The sequence below is a fragment of the Scleropages formosus genome, chromosome 22, assembly GCF_900964775.1.
Source record: "Scleropages formosus chromosome 22, fSclFor1.1, whole genome shotgun sequence".
Classification (NCBI taxonomy): domain Eukaryota; kingdom Metazoa; phylum Chordata; class Actinopteri; order Osteoglossiformes; family Osteoglossidae; genus Scleropages; species Scleropages formosus.
Window position 1 is genome coordinate 7646115 of NC_041827.1, and position 15143 is coordinate 7661257.

At 43.8% G+C, this 15143-nt stretch overlaps 1 protein-coding gene across 3 annotated transcripts in view; it reads left to right on the top strand.

The window, feature by feature from the left end:
• Nucleotides 1–15143, top strand: part of LOC108918501 (zinc finger protein 385A-like) — a 61563-nt gene that overhangs the window by 24718 nt on the left and 21702 nt on the right. For 2 of the 3 annotated variants that reach the window (XM_018725821.2, XM_018725822.2), the window contains exon 2: nt 11090–11235. In XM_018725821.2, the coding sequence (XP_018581337.1) occupies nt 11090–11235 (146 nt within the window). Of the gene's footprint in view, nt 1–11089; nt 11236–14751; nt 15107–15143 lie in introns of those variants that run through there. The other variant, XM_018725823.1, reaches the window with a different exon arrangement.

Here is a 15143-nt window from a genome sequence, read left to right on the forward strand (position 1 = left end):
ATCCCCATGGGCTGCACCTTTGGACGGGGACCAAGAACAAGGCACTGCTCCTTTGTTGGAGACGGAGCCTCTATTACCCTATGGAGAAAGTGCAAAGTACTGATTTAGCAACTTTTTCATCTAAACTTTTTCTTCTTGTAAGACACTTCAGTTGAAAAAACATACAAATACACAAATGGATTACCACTATCAGTCATTGCTTGAATATGAGGATGACAACTTTTCACAGGCATTGGTTTTAAGGTCAGGTTTCCGTACTTGTGAACTCTGCAATGGCTCTACAGGCTGATCTGTAAGCAGCAGATAAAACGATAAATGTTGTAGTTATGAAATATAAACGTAAGCAACAACAGAAACTGTTCTTGGTTCTGCCTTCTTTGCCATGTCTTGAATGCAGAAGCCCTATGTTGCTTCCAGTGTCATTTGATGCAAAGTGTTTCTCTGCAGGACTTCCATGTATCCATGAAAGACACTCAGACACAGGTATGGAAATATAATCACACACTTAGAGACAAACATGCACTCATGAACATACACAAATAGCACACTCCCACAGTCAAAGATATACATTTATTTATTTAGCAGATGCTTTTCTCCAAAGCAACTTCCAAAAAACTCTATGTAGTGTTATGAGCCCACACACCTTATTCACCCAGGTGACTTACACTGCTAGATACACTACTTACACTGGGTCACTCATCCATACATCAGTGGAACACACTCTCTCTGTGTCACTCACACACTGGGTGAACCTGAACTGCATGTCTTTGGACTGTGGGAGGAAACCAGAGCACCCAGAGGAAACTCACACAGACACAGGGAGAACATGCAAACGCCACACAAGCTGAGCAGGAATCGAACCCACATCCTCTCACACCACCCAACAGCGCTACTCGTTGTTCTACCCAAGCACTAACAAAGGTGCACACACATTGTACATTGGTCCACATCACCCTTCTATGTGCCCCTGAGGGTTTTTTTTTTCCAAAGTACAGGAGTTCAGAAAGACTATACTTAAGACCTGTGTTTCAGAGACACACATTAGCCTGGATTACTGCTATGTGTGTGTACAATATGCTCCTGCAACTGCATCCATGCACAGCATATATTATGGCCACAAGAGAATTAGTTAATAAACTGTGGAAAGGGTTTAAACGTATGAAAATGTTGAAGAGATACAGCAAGACTGCTTGGATCATTTTGCTGTAATATGTTAATCAGTGTCATGCTATTGATCATCTAAAGAGCATAATGTGAGTGCTTTAAAATAACTGTAACACAGCTGAAATCCATTGTAGTTCCACTTCATTGCAGTGCTCTATTAAACATATGCAGCAAGCATTAATCATAGTGTCCTAAGAGGGCAGTAGTCACTCTTGACCTTTATGTTCCCTGAGGCCATAGTGCACCAATTTAAAGATAGAGAGGGCTTGACATATGGCTAGAACAAAAAAGGACTACAGGTTAAAGTGCTGTATTTCAAAGTCTTCATTACAACAGCATATAAGGGATAGATGTGAAACAGAGTGTGAAGACTAGTCATACAAGGAAGGAGTGGAGGAAATGAAACGTTTTTCATTTGCATTAAAATGGCAAAGACTTTCAGAAAGGATGATAAAGGCCCTTGTTGTTTTGTCAACTGAATGGTTTATGCTGAAAGGAAAGATTTCAGTCATTTTCTCAAGTTTTGTTCATCTAGAGGCAGATTAAAATTATAATGGCAGGGTGTACCCAGGGGGGCGTGGTGGCGTGGTGGTGCAGTGGGTTGGACCAGGTCCTGCTCTCCGGTGGGTCTGGGGTTTGAGTCCCGCTTGGGGTGCCTTGCAACGGACTGGCGTCCCGTCCTGGGTGTGTCCCCTCCCCCCTCCAGCCTTCTTCCCTGTGTTGACGGGTTAGGCTCCGGCTCCGGCTCCCTACGACCCCCAATGGGACAAGCGGTTCAGAAAAAATGTGGGTGATTCCAAGCAGCTGTTGCAAGACTTGTACAGAAAATGAATTTAGTCATGTACACACTGATAAAATGATCATGGTCTTACTGTTAAAAGTCACCAGCTAGAAAATGGGTGGAACAGGGTCAAATATGGTGGAACATGGATGAGCAAATAAGTGAAAGACCAAAAGGGGAGGAAAGAGAAATGGCACATGTGTACTTGTATAGAGGGAAAGAGGATCCTGGAGGCTTGAGACTGACAACATGATGTCAGGTGGAGTCATAAGAAGTTACAACTTCCCTCCATCCTCAGTGCTACTCTAAGATCCCTGAAACATTGACAGAGAGGCAAGGACACCTCGCAAGTTAAGGGAGCTGGTATAACGTTCCTTTCATTCAACTCAAAATTCGTATGAATTTATGAATTTGGTTTACAACGGCCGTGTCTGAGGGGAGTTGGTGTTCTTTAATTCACACAAAACTCTTTACTTCTCTCTTCTCTGCTACTCTGGCCTTTAAATGTCTTCTGGACACCAGTGCATTTGACACTAAAGCTTGGTTAGTTTAACCTTTGTGAGAGAATAATTTGTACCCAGTAGCACAGCAAGAAATCACAGCAGTTGTAATTTTCTCTGAGATGTACGTCGCTTTGGAGAAAAGCATCTGCTAAATGAATAAATGTAAATGTACGTAAGTTAATAGGGTGGTCTTGGGTTCATTTAATGTGAAAATGCGCTACTTAATGACAACTTTAAATGAAAAACAAAAAGTGAAAAAAATACGAGGTTCTGCTTTCTGGTAACATACAAACTTGTTTTGCAGAGATAGCCGACGTCAGTAAACAATTTCTTTGGTCCAAAATAGCTGGTTGGGCATAGCAACAGTAAAAAGAACAACGCTGTTGATCTCTAAAGTTGTCAGTGCTCCATTATCACAATTTGCTGCCCTGCTGATATAAAATAAACATGTTTAGTTCATTTCTCCGTTTAGCTGATGCTTTTCTTCAAAGCAACTTCCAGTTTTAAGCTCTTATGCTATTTACATATTTGTACAGCAGTTTTTTTACTGGAACACTTTAGAAACGACACTGCGCTCAAGAGTGTTACAGCAAGTAGTAGAATTTAAACCAGCCCCCTTCTAGTTCAAAGGTTGCAACACCAACCACTGCACTACCTGCTCCCCTGGGTCTGCAACATGGTACATCCAGTGATCCAAATCCAACAAATTTGAGTTGAAAAGCAGCAGCACCCAATTTACCCAACAAAATCATTTTTTCTCAGAATCAAACTGGGATTTGGGCCACAGCAAATGAACCGGGTGTGAAAATAAGCTTTATCTGTTGGACTCCTGGGAAATAATAGAACGACCACCTGGAAACCAACAAGCAAACAATCCACATTTTCCCCAAGCACAGCATGCTTTTTCAGTTAAAAAGAAATAGTAGTGGCCACTCATAATGATTGAAGCGGTGCACAACTCTCAAGCATGTTGAACTAAAGTTAATCCAGGCATTGTTACCCGTTTTCTGCTATAAGCCTATACTACTCAGCGTGACTGAATATTTGTGAACCTGATACCTGTGGAATCGTTTGGCCTCAAGGGATGGCATTAGAAAGACCACAAAGGAAACAATGGCCACTGCTTTACTGTGGCATGTTGAATTTACTTGTTCTCACTGAATGAGGTTTAAAAAACATGATTCAGCAAAAAGGCCTGAAGAAAAATATAAAACTGACTGCAGGTAATGGATGAGCACTAGGATAGTTTGGATAATAGGGGTGTCATTGGAATGCCACTGTGTTTGTTAGTAAAAGGGAATGAATGGGACACAAGGTAGACTACACAACAGCATTATTGTGTTTCAGATATCAAACAAAGATGAAGAGTAGCTTCAGATGCTTTAATGAACTGCTTTTGTTCCCTAATGTATATGTACTGTATTTAATATTTCTGAAAACGCCTCCCTCTCCATTGGGTTCAGAAGGTACTGCATCACAACACCCTAGTTGTACAGATCCTTGGTGGCTTTGAAGAACCTCCCCATGTGGTCTAGGTTTCATTTTGGTGTGCACGAGCCAGGTGAGGTCCACATGGGGATTAAGCATGACACATACTTACATTCACTGAATGAGTGGATGAGTGAGCAACCTCATTGGTCTTGACTTGCAATCAAATCCCGGAAACCCACCACACTATACTCATTATCTCTGGCTTGCTGGGTTGCACCTCAGTTTAGGTATAAACATTGGATTCTGAGGTGAGCATTAGAGACTATGAACGGCAATTAGAGAGAATCACAGCGCTTATAAAGTCAAAAGTTTACCTTCCAATTATTTAGAAGGTCTTCAGATTCACTACTCAACCTGCAAAGGGTTATTTTCATTTCAGAGTGTTACTGAGAGTCAGAGACTCTCTTATTGCATTTGTAGCATTGATCCGTATGATTTTACATTAAGGAATACTGGTGTATCTTATTGCTGTCTCTGAAAGAATGAATAACTGACTATTTGATGCACAAAACAAATTCCTGGGTGGTAATGGTTTTCTTGGTTACATAAGTAAACTTGGAATAGATACCTTCACTGTTATTCTTTTTTTGGCAGATGCCTCTATCCCAGGCGATGTTCATCTTGAGATTTTGAAATTTCCCTATCAAATCTAAAACATTAAGCAGACTTGGAACAGCAACGTAGTTGTGACACAGAACAATAGAAAAACGCTTTTCATAATACACTTTGTAAAAACATTATCCACAGTAGCATGTTTAGTATGAGGGCTTTCTGCATTTGATTATATTTCACTCTATCTACAATAAAAAAAAAATAGAGTTTTGGGGGCCACAGTTCCATTCATCCAAATTTGATCCTTCACCAATTGAACAGTGTGACAAATAAGTGACCAAAAAATAAAAACAAGTATCTCATATGTTTGGGTTGTGTTTGGCTGTTCTTTGATGCTCTTAAGATGTATTTAAAGGCTAAATGCAAGACATGCTACTTCTGAGCTTAACAGCAGGAGGGGTTCGCCTTGAGGGAGTGAACGTTTAGCAGATTATCGTTAATAAATCAGCTATCTTCGTGAGCCCTGGGAAGGTGGTGGATCAAACAGGAGGAGGTGAGACTTTTGAGTGAGAGGATGATCATTTCATTTATATTTAATCCTCTGATTTGTCTGTCAGCAAGGCTTTCAGTCAGCAAACACTGCCTGGGGTCCTGCATACAAGGAAGATACCAAGTTTGTCAGAGGCAGTGATTTTCTGTTCGAATGTGCCCCCGCAGGCATGTTGCACGGCACAGGAGAATAGTAGAATTACAAGGTGAACTGCAATAGAAACTGAGAGGCAGAGGAACTAACATCAGATTTTGTAGAGAACTAATGTGATGGTCACTGAAGGTGAGTCACAGGAGCGAAACTTGATGACACCAGGCCTCCAGGCATTTAAGAGGACCTGCTTTGCAGCAGATCCGGTCAGCTCCTGGAGGGTATAGTACATTTGATGAAAATGCAGAATGAATGGTGGGTCCAAAGGTAGTTGCGTGTTTGACAAGATGACAGACAGCCTTTGAATGTCTAAAAGAAGTTTGCAGTCAGTTTAGATGAAGGTGGAGATGTCAGAAGGCTCTTGCGGATAAACCGGCTAGATGACATAGCACAAAAGCAGTGTTCTTCCAGCTTGACCCCCCTATGAAAGCAAGTCACATTATTGGCCGTAGTCATTTTGATGAAAAATGTTGACCCTGAAAGCACAGTACAACCTTTTTATGAATACGTTTATTTGACAGGTTGCACAAATTCAGCATTTCGCATTTCACTTCACTCCTATGTCTGTCCTAAACATATTGTGGGAATGACAATAAAGTTCACTTTGACTTTAATGATTTTAAATAGCAATATAGTATCTGGTTTAGGCCTTTCACACTGGCTAATTTTGCTCTTTACTGCAGCTGTAATGAAAGTGCGTGCATGTTAAAAACATACTATATGGAGAAGATCTTCTAAAAAATATAGAATGAAAAAATTTTTTAAAAATATAAGATCACTTACAAGATCGGTATCTTGAAGGTGCCATTCGGATTCTAAGACAGCCGTTAAGATCTTAAAGTCAACAACAGCAAAGTTAAAAGTTATATTATTTGGTTTATATTTTGACTTTTGAGGCTAATCTCACAGCTCAGCCCAGGTTGCTATAAGCCCCTATCTGATTTCTCAATTAAAATACCTCAGGGAAAGATAGATCCCTCTTTTGTGCAGATGAGAAATGGCGATATTCCATATCACGTTTCTTGTGCAGACAGACGTTTCGGTTACATCGACACATTTTACATCCCTCTTTGCCTTGTAAGGGAAAAAAGCAGGTTAAGTCAGGACGGACAGACAGATTGCTGACAGTTAGTTCCGTCAACATCATAAGAGGATAATAAATCTGGCTGCTAGTCAGAATTTCTTAAGCTGCCATTAAAATCAGACCAACAGCCCAATTTTAATTTTTCAATGTATCAAACATTCTATTACAGACAGTCATTTTTACATAATCGTTGATGATTTGATCAGCAAGTCAGCTAATGTACTAGTTTGGGTTGCTGTGTTAGTTAACCAGTGAGAAGGTCAACAAATCACTGTGTCAACAGACAATGGACAAGAATTCGGGCATCAGCTGCATGTGTACAAATTTCAGGAGCTTTCAAGTGCCATTACATTTGTTCATTTTTCTCACTTGCTCCAGCTCCCTTCCCTTTTCCCTTTGTTCAGCCTTAGTCTCTGACAATGCAGGTAAAGGACAAATGCAAACTTTTATCTGAACACACATTCACACTAACTAATGACTGAGACACAGTCAACTAGAATTTAAGCACCAAGTGTACAGAACTTCAAAACGCCTAATTTGCTGAAGACCTTCTCTTTGAGAGATACTCATAGAAATCCAGCCCAAACATTGTGTTGCGTTGTGTAGGCTGGGTCTTGTGCCTGCTGACCAGATGTAGTGTACACTGCACATTGGGTTTTCTTTGGTGTTGTTTTTCCATTCTAAATATCCTATGGGTAACATACTTTATCCATTCACTAATTTGAAGAATATATTCATGTTAGGCCAGACAAAATGTATCCACAACCCATGTTTGGAAGTGTAATTTTTGTTGAGGTTGCAGTATGTCCCAAAAACACCATCATACATCTTATGACTATACTGTATTTGTTTACTTCCCTCATAAAAAAGTGTAGAAGGAGCTCATGGGCAAGGTCTAGCCTAGCTCATTACATTCTGTTTGGAGAACATTTTTTTCATGCTGTGAAGATTTAAGAACCGGGGGTCATAGCTATGGGGGGTTAAGCTCCAGCGTGGAGGTGCAGAGAGAAGCAAATGGAGGAGTCAATACACTCCTGTGTTCACCTCCATGATCTCCATAAAATCCAATAAGCTATTAAGTCTTAATCGATCTTGTCCACGCAAAATATTTGCATTAAAAAAGGAAAGAGGAAACGCACAAGGGAAATGGGATGCCAAGTCTATGAAGGGATGAGAAAAGAAGGAAGGTTGGCAGGATTTATGGGGACTTAACGGCTTTTAACACATTCATGCCCGTGAGGTCCAATCAATAGTGTATTTCAAAACTGCTAAGAAGATTTGTGCCTGAAGCTGCAGTATTTACAGGTGAAATTGTTCATGTTTCTCAGGTGATGATTTGCAGTTGTATAGAGACCTTTGTATTTGAAGTACAGCAGGGAGTTCTCAGGTATTTCAAATCAGTTACTGCAGGGACAAATGTAAATATATACATTAGAACAGGAACAGGCAGCAGATTGTTTTTGTGCCAGGCTGTGAAATAGGATTGCAGAGATTTAAAGTGAGAGTCGTGGGATGTGGCAATTTAATGGATCTGCAATGAATATACTTGAACTGAATCTTTTCAGATGGCAGATTGGTCTGTTATTCATTCTTTCATTCCCCATCACTCAGAGTTAGTAATGGTCTTTCCTGTCCTTCTTCTCTCTTCTCCTTTAACCTGGGTACCTTGGTTGTTGTCTTTTCAAAAGCGATCTCTCTTCCAGTTCTACCTGCTTTCCTGTTTTCTCATATCTTCTCTTTTCCTGTTTTCTATCTCTTTTTCTCCTAGCAAAAGCGGCCCATATCCTGCATGATGCTCCCCCTAGTTTCATGCCACGCCTGTCCAGAACCACCCAGCTCAGTGGCACAGTCAGGTTACAGATGGGTTCCTATCTCCAGTAACAAGTCAGTGAGCTGTGTTGCCACACTGCAGGCGTAGCGAGCTGTTTAGGAGTTCAGATTACAGCCCAGTACGTGGTGCAGGATTCCGTGCATATCGCAGGCCTTAGTGACTACCAAATTGCAGCTCCTGCTTCCTCACAATCAACCCCCACCTCAGATCGCTCTATCTATCATGCTCGCCCAGGGTTCCAGGTCTGCAGAAGCAGAGGCAGAGTGGAGGACAGGTGATACAGGCAGAGGCAAAAGCACAGCTTTGCCCTTGCAAAAAACTGAGACTACAGAAGCGGACCTGCACCCTTACTGAGATGTTGACACTATCTGCTATTATTCTGTAATTTGGCTGGGAAAAAATTCCCCTTGGGGGGGTGCAGTGCTGCAGTGATGCAGTGGATTTGACCGGGTCCTGCTCTCCGGTGGGTCTGGGGTTCAAGTCCTGCTTGGGGTGCCTGCCAACAGACTGGCGTCCCATCCTGGGCGCGTCCCCTCCCCCTCCAGCCCTACACCCCGTGCTGCTGGTCTAGGGTTCAGCTCCCCGCAACCCCGCTTGGGACAAGTGGTTTCAGATGACGTGTGAACATTCCCCTTTTCACTGGATTTTGGTATTTCTCAAAATATTGCTCTTTTTACTCAAACACTCACTGCTTTCATTAAGCACACGTTCGTTTGTTAGGGCTTTGATAATTGAGCCCTTGTTTGCACTGCTGAGATTGATGGCTGCGCTCGCTAATGTGGATAGGACAGGGGTTAAGGGCCATTGTGATTAAAGGCAAACACGTCTTCTGTGAAACCTTGGTGACAGCAATGCCCCCCGTGGCAAGACAGTGCTCTCCGATGTAGGAACGCCTCACCTGCTCCTAGTGCAGCCCCTTGGACAGGCTGATTTACAGCATGAATGAGGCCCCAGAGCGTGCTTTCATTTAATGAAGTAATTATAGGCGGCGGGGGGGGGCTGAGGAGCGTGGGGGAGCAGAAGCTGCTGCATGCTGATCTAAACCGGCTGCTGATGTGCTTCACCGCCTCACTAGTGAAGAAGGAGATCCGGAAGACCCATGTTACAAAACGCCCCCAAAAGATGCACTGAAGCATGCTGTGGACTGGGTGGCTGTCCTCTCCCTTCCTCTTCTCCTCCCTCCTCCTTTCGATGACATCCATGGACAGACCACGTGAATCACACTTATGAATAACCTATCAAACTATATGCCGATTAGCAAATTCACTTGAACGAAAAGAAGTGAGAGACCAGAGACCTCAGGGTACTCACCAAGAAACATAAAACAATTCTGGCTCAATGGCACTTTTTGACTTTGAAATACAGCAAAGTTTTCAGAAAAAAAAAGCTTATGCAAGGGTTGAAACTCTTGGTTGCCAGATGAAACAGAGTAAAAAGCTGAAGTGGTAGAAAAATGACAGACAGCTCAAGGAGAACAAAAGTGGCCAAGGTCTTGATCAGGAGTTGATTTGAAAATAGACACACATTGCTGTCAGATGGATCCAGGCACAAAGAAGAGCAGACAGTGGTGGGCCGGGACAGTCCATAACTGGGGCGCTCGGTCTATGCGGCACCAAAACTCCCACCCACCTCCTCCATTTCCAGCTCCCTTCTTGTGCTCGGTCACAAACGATGCCACACGGGACCATTCAGGTCGTTCTCACCACAGGTGAACTGACGGCTGCGTATAATCTCACTCAAACACATTCCCACCCCCCTCCGGTGACAAAAAGAATGGCTGCTCAGAGATCTGTCTTCTGCTGCCCGGCACATCAACAGCAATAATCCAGGAAACGGAAAATTTTGCACAAGAATACTTGGGTTTTAAGCGCGCTGTCGACGTCACAATAAAGACAGAGGGAGCATGCCGGAGGAGAAGGAGGGAAGTCTCGGAGGCGCATAGAAGGAGGCAGAAGGCGGAGATGGGGAGAGAGGAGAGTGTGAAATATATAGACGGAGAAAAGCAATGACCGAAGAAAGACCTCGTATTGGGGTGAGGCTCCTATCTACAGCCATCCAGCTGTGAGGCTTAAGCAGCTTAGCCTTGCTGCTTGCCACAGCTGAATCTTTAAGTGCAGCCTGTCTCGGAGACTTAGCCCCGATCGCAGCAGCAAAGGGAAGAGGAGGAGAGACATGCTCCGAGTCAGAATGAGAACCACACGCACCGACAAGGCAGAAGACGTGCTGCGCTGGGAAATTTTTATGACTGTATTTATTCGGTATTTGTGTAATAGGGGAAAATGTGTGCAATTTGGTGTTGACATCCATCACTGAGCTTCCAGATCCAAAAGGTCAGCAAGTGAAAACTGTGACAAGATGTTTTGTGTGTGTGTGTGTGTGTGTGAATAGCTCTTCCTGGTCCTGGGATCAAGGAATCTATCCAGTGTATCCAATTCTTTAACTGTGAAACACGTAGGCGACCTGAGCACGGAATCACTCTGATTCACACAAAAGTACATCGTAGGCCTCGCTGTAAACCTCTTTGCCAGAGGACCTACAAACATATGATGACTAGACAAGTAGCAACTCAGGTTCATCTGACATTTCCACACAAAATACTTTGCCCTGATCTCTCAGTCCCTCTGCTAGGACCCTTTGTCACAGCTGGTGCTGTCCCAATGAGTAAATACAATATTTGTCTTAGAAAAAAACAACAGTTTCTAGTTAAAAACATAAAACACCTACTATAAATTATGTCTAAACGGATAACTTTGTGATAGACTGGTATACTGTCCAATGAGTATCTGGACCATGGCAACTTTGCCTTGGGAAAAGCAGCTATGGATAATAAGTGGATAACTGGCTTCGTGTTTTCTATTCCTTTTCCCCAAAATATAATGGTCAGAATTAGATTGTCCGCATCTAGTAGGTCCAAAGCAATTGTAATCAATACATTTATGAAACTTCCTTTAAACTTTCCATCGTCTTCCCACTTTGTTTGCAGGCAGCATCAACAGGACTGGGGTCGTCCCAGCATTCCTGCGGACCCCTGCCGTGATCCAGCCCCACTTGGATATAAAACCCTTCCTGCAGTTCCCCCTGGAGACTCCGCCCCCCCACAGTGTTGGGCTCTTACACAACTTCAGTACGGTGAGCTCATTGGCTTCGGTGAGAGACAGGGTTTAGGGTTAGTTTTGAGAACTCCATTGCTTCCCCTTGTAACAGACCTTCGCCAGAATCAGCTCACTGACCTCTTTTTTATCATTCTGTTTTGGACATTTACAGGGGATAACATGGTGACATATATAGAAGTGGAATCTAACATATAAATAACCCCCTTTTTTAGACAACGAAAGAAATCTTTGCTCTCGTCCACACCCTGAATCTGAAGAAACAGATAAACAATGAAAGAAATACATTTATTTGTTTAGCTGATGCTCCCCCAACACAACTTCCAATCATTTACCCATCTAGACAATTTCCTCCACTGTAACGCTGAATAAATTTGGGTTAAATATCTTGCTCATCGGTACTATAGCAGGAAGTGGGGTTTGAACCTGTGTGTGTTGAAGGCATAGATAGCAGTACTAACCAATATTTCATGTGTTGCACCTAGACAAAACAAGGAATTTAGAAGAATGGAAAAAACAAACATGCAAATATTCAGAGGTATAAGTAAAAGATTCCCAGCTGTCGTTGTAGTAATCATATGACCAAGTCTCCCCAGGGTTAGACAGAACTGTGTGGTTGATGTCTGAGCGAGACACTGCCAAATACCAAAAAAAAATCCACAGAGGAACCCTGCAGGGTGTGTCTAATGTTTCCAAGCTCCAAGAAGTTTGGAAGTGGTATCAGCTCTTACCCACTGGCTATGGGGAGTCAATATTTCACCAGCTCCTCAGGATGATAGGATGTACCAGTAGGGATGAAAGAACAAACCTCTATATTCATTATGAAACTGTTAAAGGGAAACAATTATCAGACGCTTTTCTCCAAAACAACTTACAATGAAGAACTTAGTGGACACTTTTCACCCAAGGTGACTTACAACGGCAGATACGCTACAATATGCTACCTAGAGGCAAGAGAGCAACACACCCTCTTACACACCATGGGTTGTGTAGAGTCAACAGTCCGCTTGAAGAGCAAGTCTTCAGACGGTGGAAGGAAACCCACGTGAACTCCACGCAGACTGGACAGGGACTGAACCCATGTCCCCTTACAGCACCCGGCGTCACACACACTCCTTATATCCGCCGGCTGAGCCAATCTTTTATAGTGATGTCACCATCTTTCGCTGTGTTCTGGAAGAAAGGCCTTCTTTACGTTTCTACAGTCCCATGAGTTATGGATGATCATTTTATTAGGGACATGGCGAGCAAGTCGTAGATTCAGCATTTTTCTTTTTCCGCATTATTTCCACTTTGCATCACGCGAATGTCGACAAACTGTCATAGGGCAGGGCAGCCCTTTGCAACTCGCTTTTGAGAAGTCCCAGAGGACCTAGAAAAGGCTACAAGGATATAACACGAGACCCACAATCCCTGACCCGGTGCCCTTAACCTATGCCACAACAGGGTCATTTATAGTCGGCAGCAACTCCCCATTCCCACAGTGCAAAGTGCCAGTCAGAAAGGGAATGTGACAGGTGTTGTTTTACAAGTGGTCGACAGAGGGAGACATGGTAGAGGTCTTGTGGGAAGAAATGAAGGACACCAGCTAGGACAGAGAGCAGTGGCGGCGTGTGACGCTTTCATTTCACACACGATGCGCTCACGCAGCGTACACAGGGTGTGACGCAGGTGGATTCACGGCGGCGCAGAATCCACATGCCTCAGGCATGCACATTCACGCAAGTGTGTGTTCGGGCAGGTGGGGAAAATGCGCCAGCCCACGTGAATGGGTGACGTTCCGGCGGTGGGGGTGCGATGCAGATGAATAGAACAGAGCGGGGATCCTCAGCTGCAGGTGAAACACACCATCAGAGTCTTAAATCACAACAGTTATTTTGGTCTCTGAATCCCCCCTCTTCAGGCTTTATTACCAGAGAAGTTTTATGCGGAATGAAATATGCAAACAAGTTTTGGGAAAACCTTCCCCCTTGGATGCCGTTTACCCCTGAGCATTGTTCTTTACGGTAAATTGTAGTGTAATTGGACAACGTTTTGCTGTTTGTGGCACCGGTGCTTGACGGCAGGCTCCTGACATCTCCTCAAGGGCTCAAGCTAGAATTTCATTTGTTCTTTTTTTGGAAGTGTACAGTAGCTGAGGTTTTGCTGAGAAGATGAATCCAAGCCGCTCATTATACCGTGCAGTTCCACGCACGGAAGTATCTGTCCCGCAGGTCCTGTACTGCACTCCGCAGTGGCGGACTGCCTATGAAAGGTTATTTGTTCCCTTTTTCACCATTATTTGTTAAAGAGCCACGGTGGGGAGCTGCTCCATGTTTATGCTAATTCTGAGCACATACAGTGAGAGTCTGGTTCTTGAAGCAGAAGCCAGTTGGGATCCCTTTTACGCTTCTTCATTTAGCTGACACGCTTCTTGAAAGCAACCTACAGTGTTAAACTACTTACATATCATACCACTTGTTTTTATCCATGATACAGCTGGGAAATTTCACTGGAGCAATTAGAGTAAGTATCTTACTCAAGGGTAGTGCAGCTGGGGATGAGGTTTGAACCTATGACTTCTGCATTGCATAGGTAGCAGCTCTGTCCACTACACTACACTACCAGCTGTCCCTACACAATGACAGTGTTGTTGGTACAAAGTGAAGCCTGATGGGCCCCCTCCACACAACTGGCCTTTGTGGTCCACCAGCATGAATGTGCTCAGGAGATGGTCTTGAGCCTCGAACTTTAGATACATCGTTTTTGGTGCAGCCGTGGATCTGCATGCCGCTAAGCCTGGATTTCAGAAGGACAATGTGTCTGGTCTTAAATTTTACACCGACCCTACCCCTTCTCTTGATACGACCCTATGTCTTCTTGGAAAGATGCTGCCTCGCACTCCATCTGTATGACTCTGCTCTTCTTCTGCCTGACTCTTCACAATGGGCAGTCCTCGGTGTTGCATCCACATCATAATTTATACCACTTTACGCAACGACACTTTCAATCCTGCCACGGCGCTTGGACACGCGCAGATGCACTTTGCCACTCTTGTATCGACCGAAGGCGTAGTACACATGGTTGTGTTATTCTTGTTCAATATGACTTTACTGTATTTGCCCTTTCGGTGTGATTTTGTCATTTACGCTGACATTTATACGACACCAAGGTTTTCACCTGTAAATGTCATTTAGATATCCATAGATTTATTTTTACAACTCACTGATCACCATTATCAGACAGCTGCACACAGCTGGATTTATAGTGGAAAACCGCCGGCTGTCAGGTGCTGTGTGCAGCGTTTGGCCGGCAGCGGGGTGGAAAGACGAAATGAACTGGATGGAAAATCAAATGAGGTGGTATCAGAGAAGGAAGGCAGCAAGGAGGTAAAAAGAACAATGACACCGCTGTAGGCAGACAAGAGAAGTTGTCGTTAAAAGGACAGGGAGCACAGAGAGAGGGAGAGATGCGGGAGAGGGTGGGGAAGAAGGAGAGAGAGGAGACAGAAGAGGGCAGATGAAGCAGCACAGTCAAGTTTCAAAGAGGAGGGAAAGAGAAGGAATGCAAGTCTCCACGTCTTCAATGACTTGGTTATAAATAGAGATCTCTGAGTTTAGAGAGGGTGACACAACGCAGCCGCAAACACAGAGAGAGAGAGGGTGTAAAGGAGATGAAGGCAGATTTACAGACATACTCTGTTATACAGAGCCAGTCAAGTTGAGTAGAAGAGCTCGTGAGGAGGAAAGAGCAGCAGCACAGTACAGCAAGTGGGCAGACAGTGGCCCACACAGGCAGAGGAAAGAGCAAAACGCCAGAAGTGCAGGTGAGCACACAGGTTCACGGACAGAAGCGGAAGCAGGCGGGGGCTGATGCAGCTCAGAGATCGAGCAGACACCACCGAGAAGGAGGTGAGTGAAAACACCGGCCGCGGTGGGAGCTGCGGTC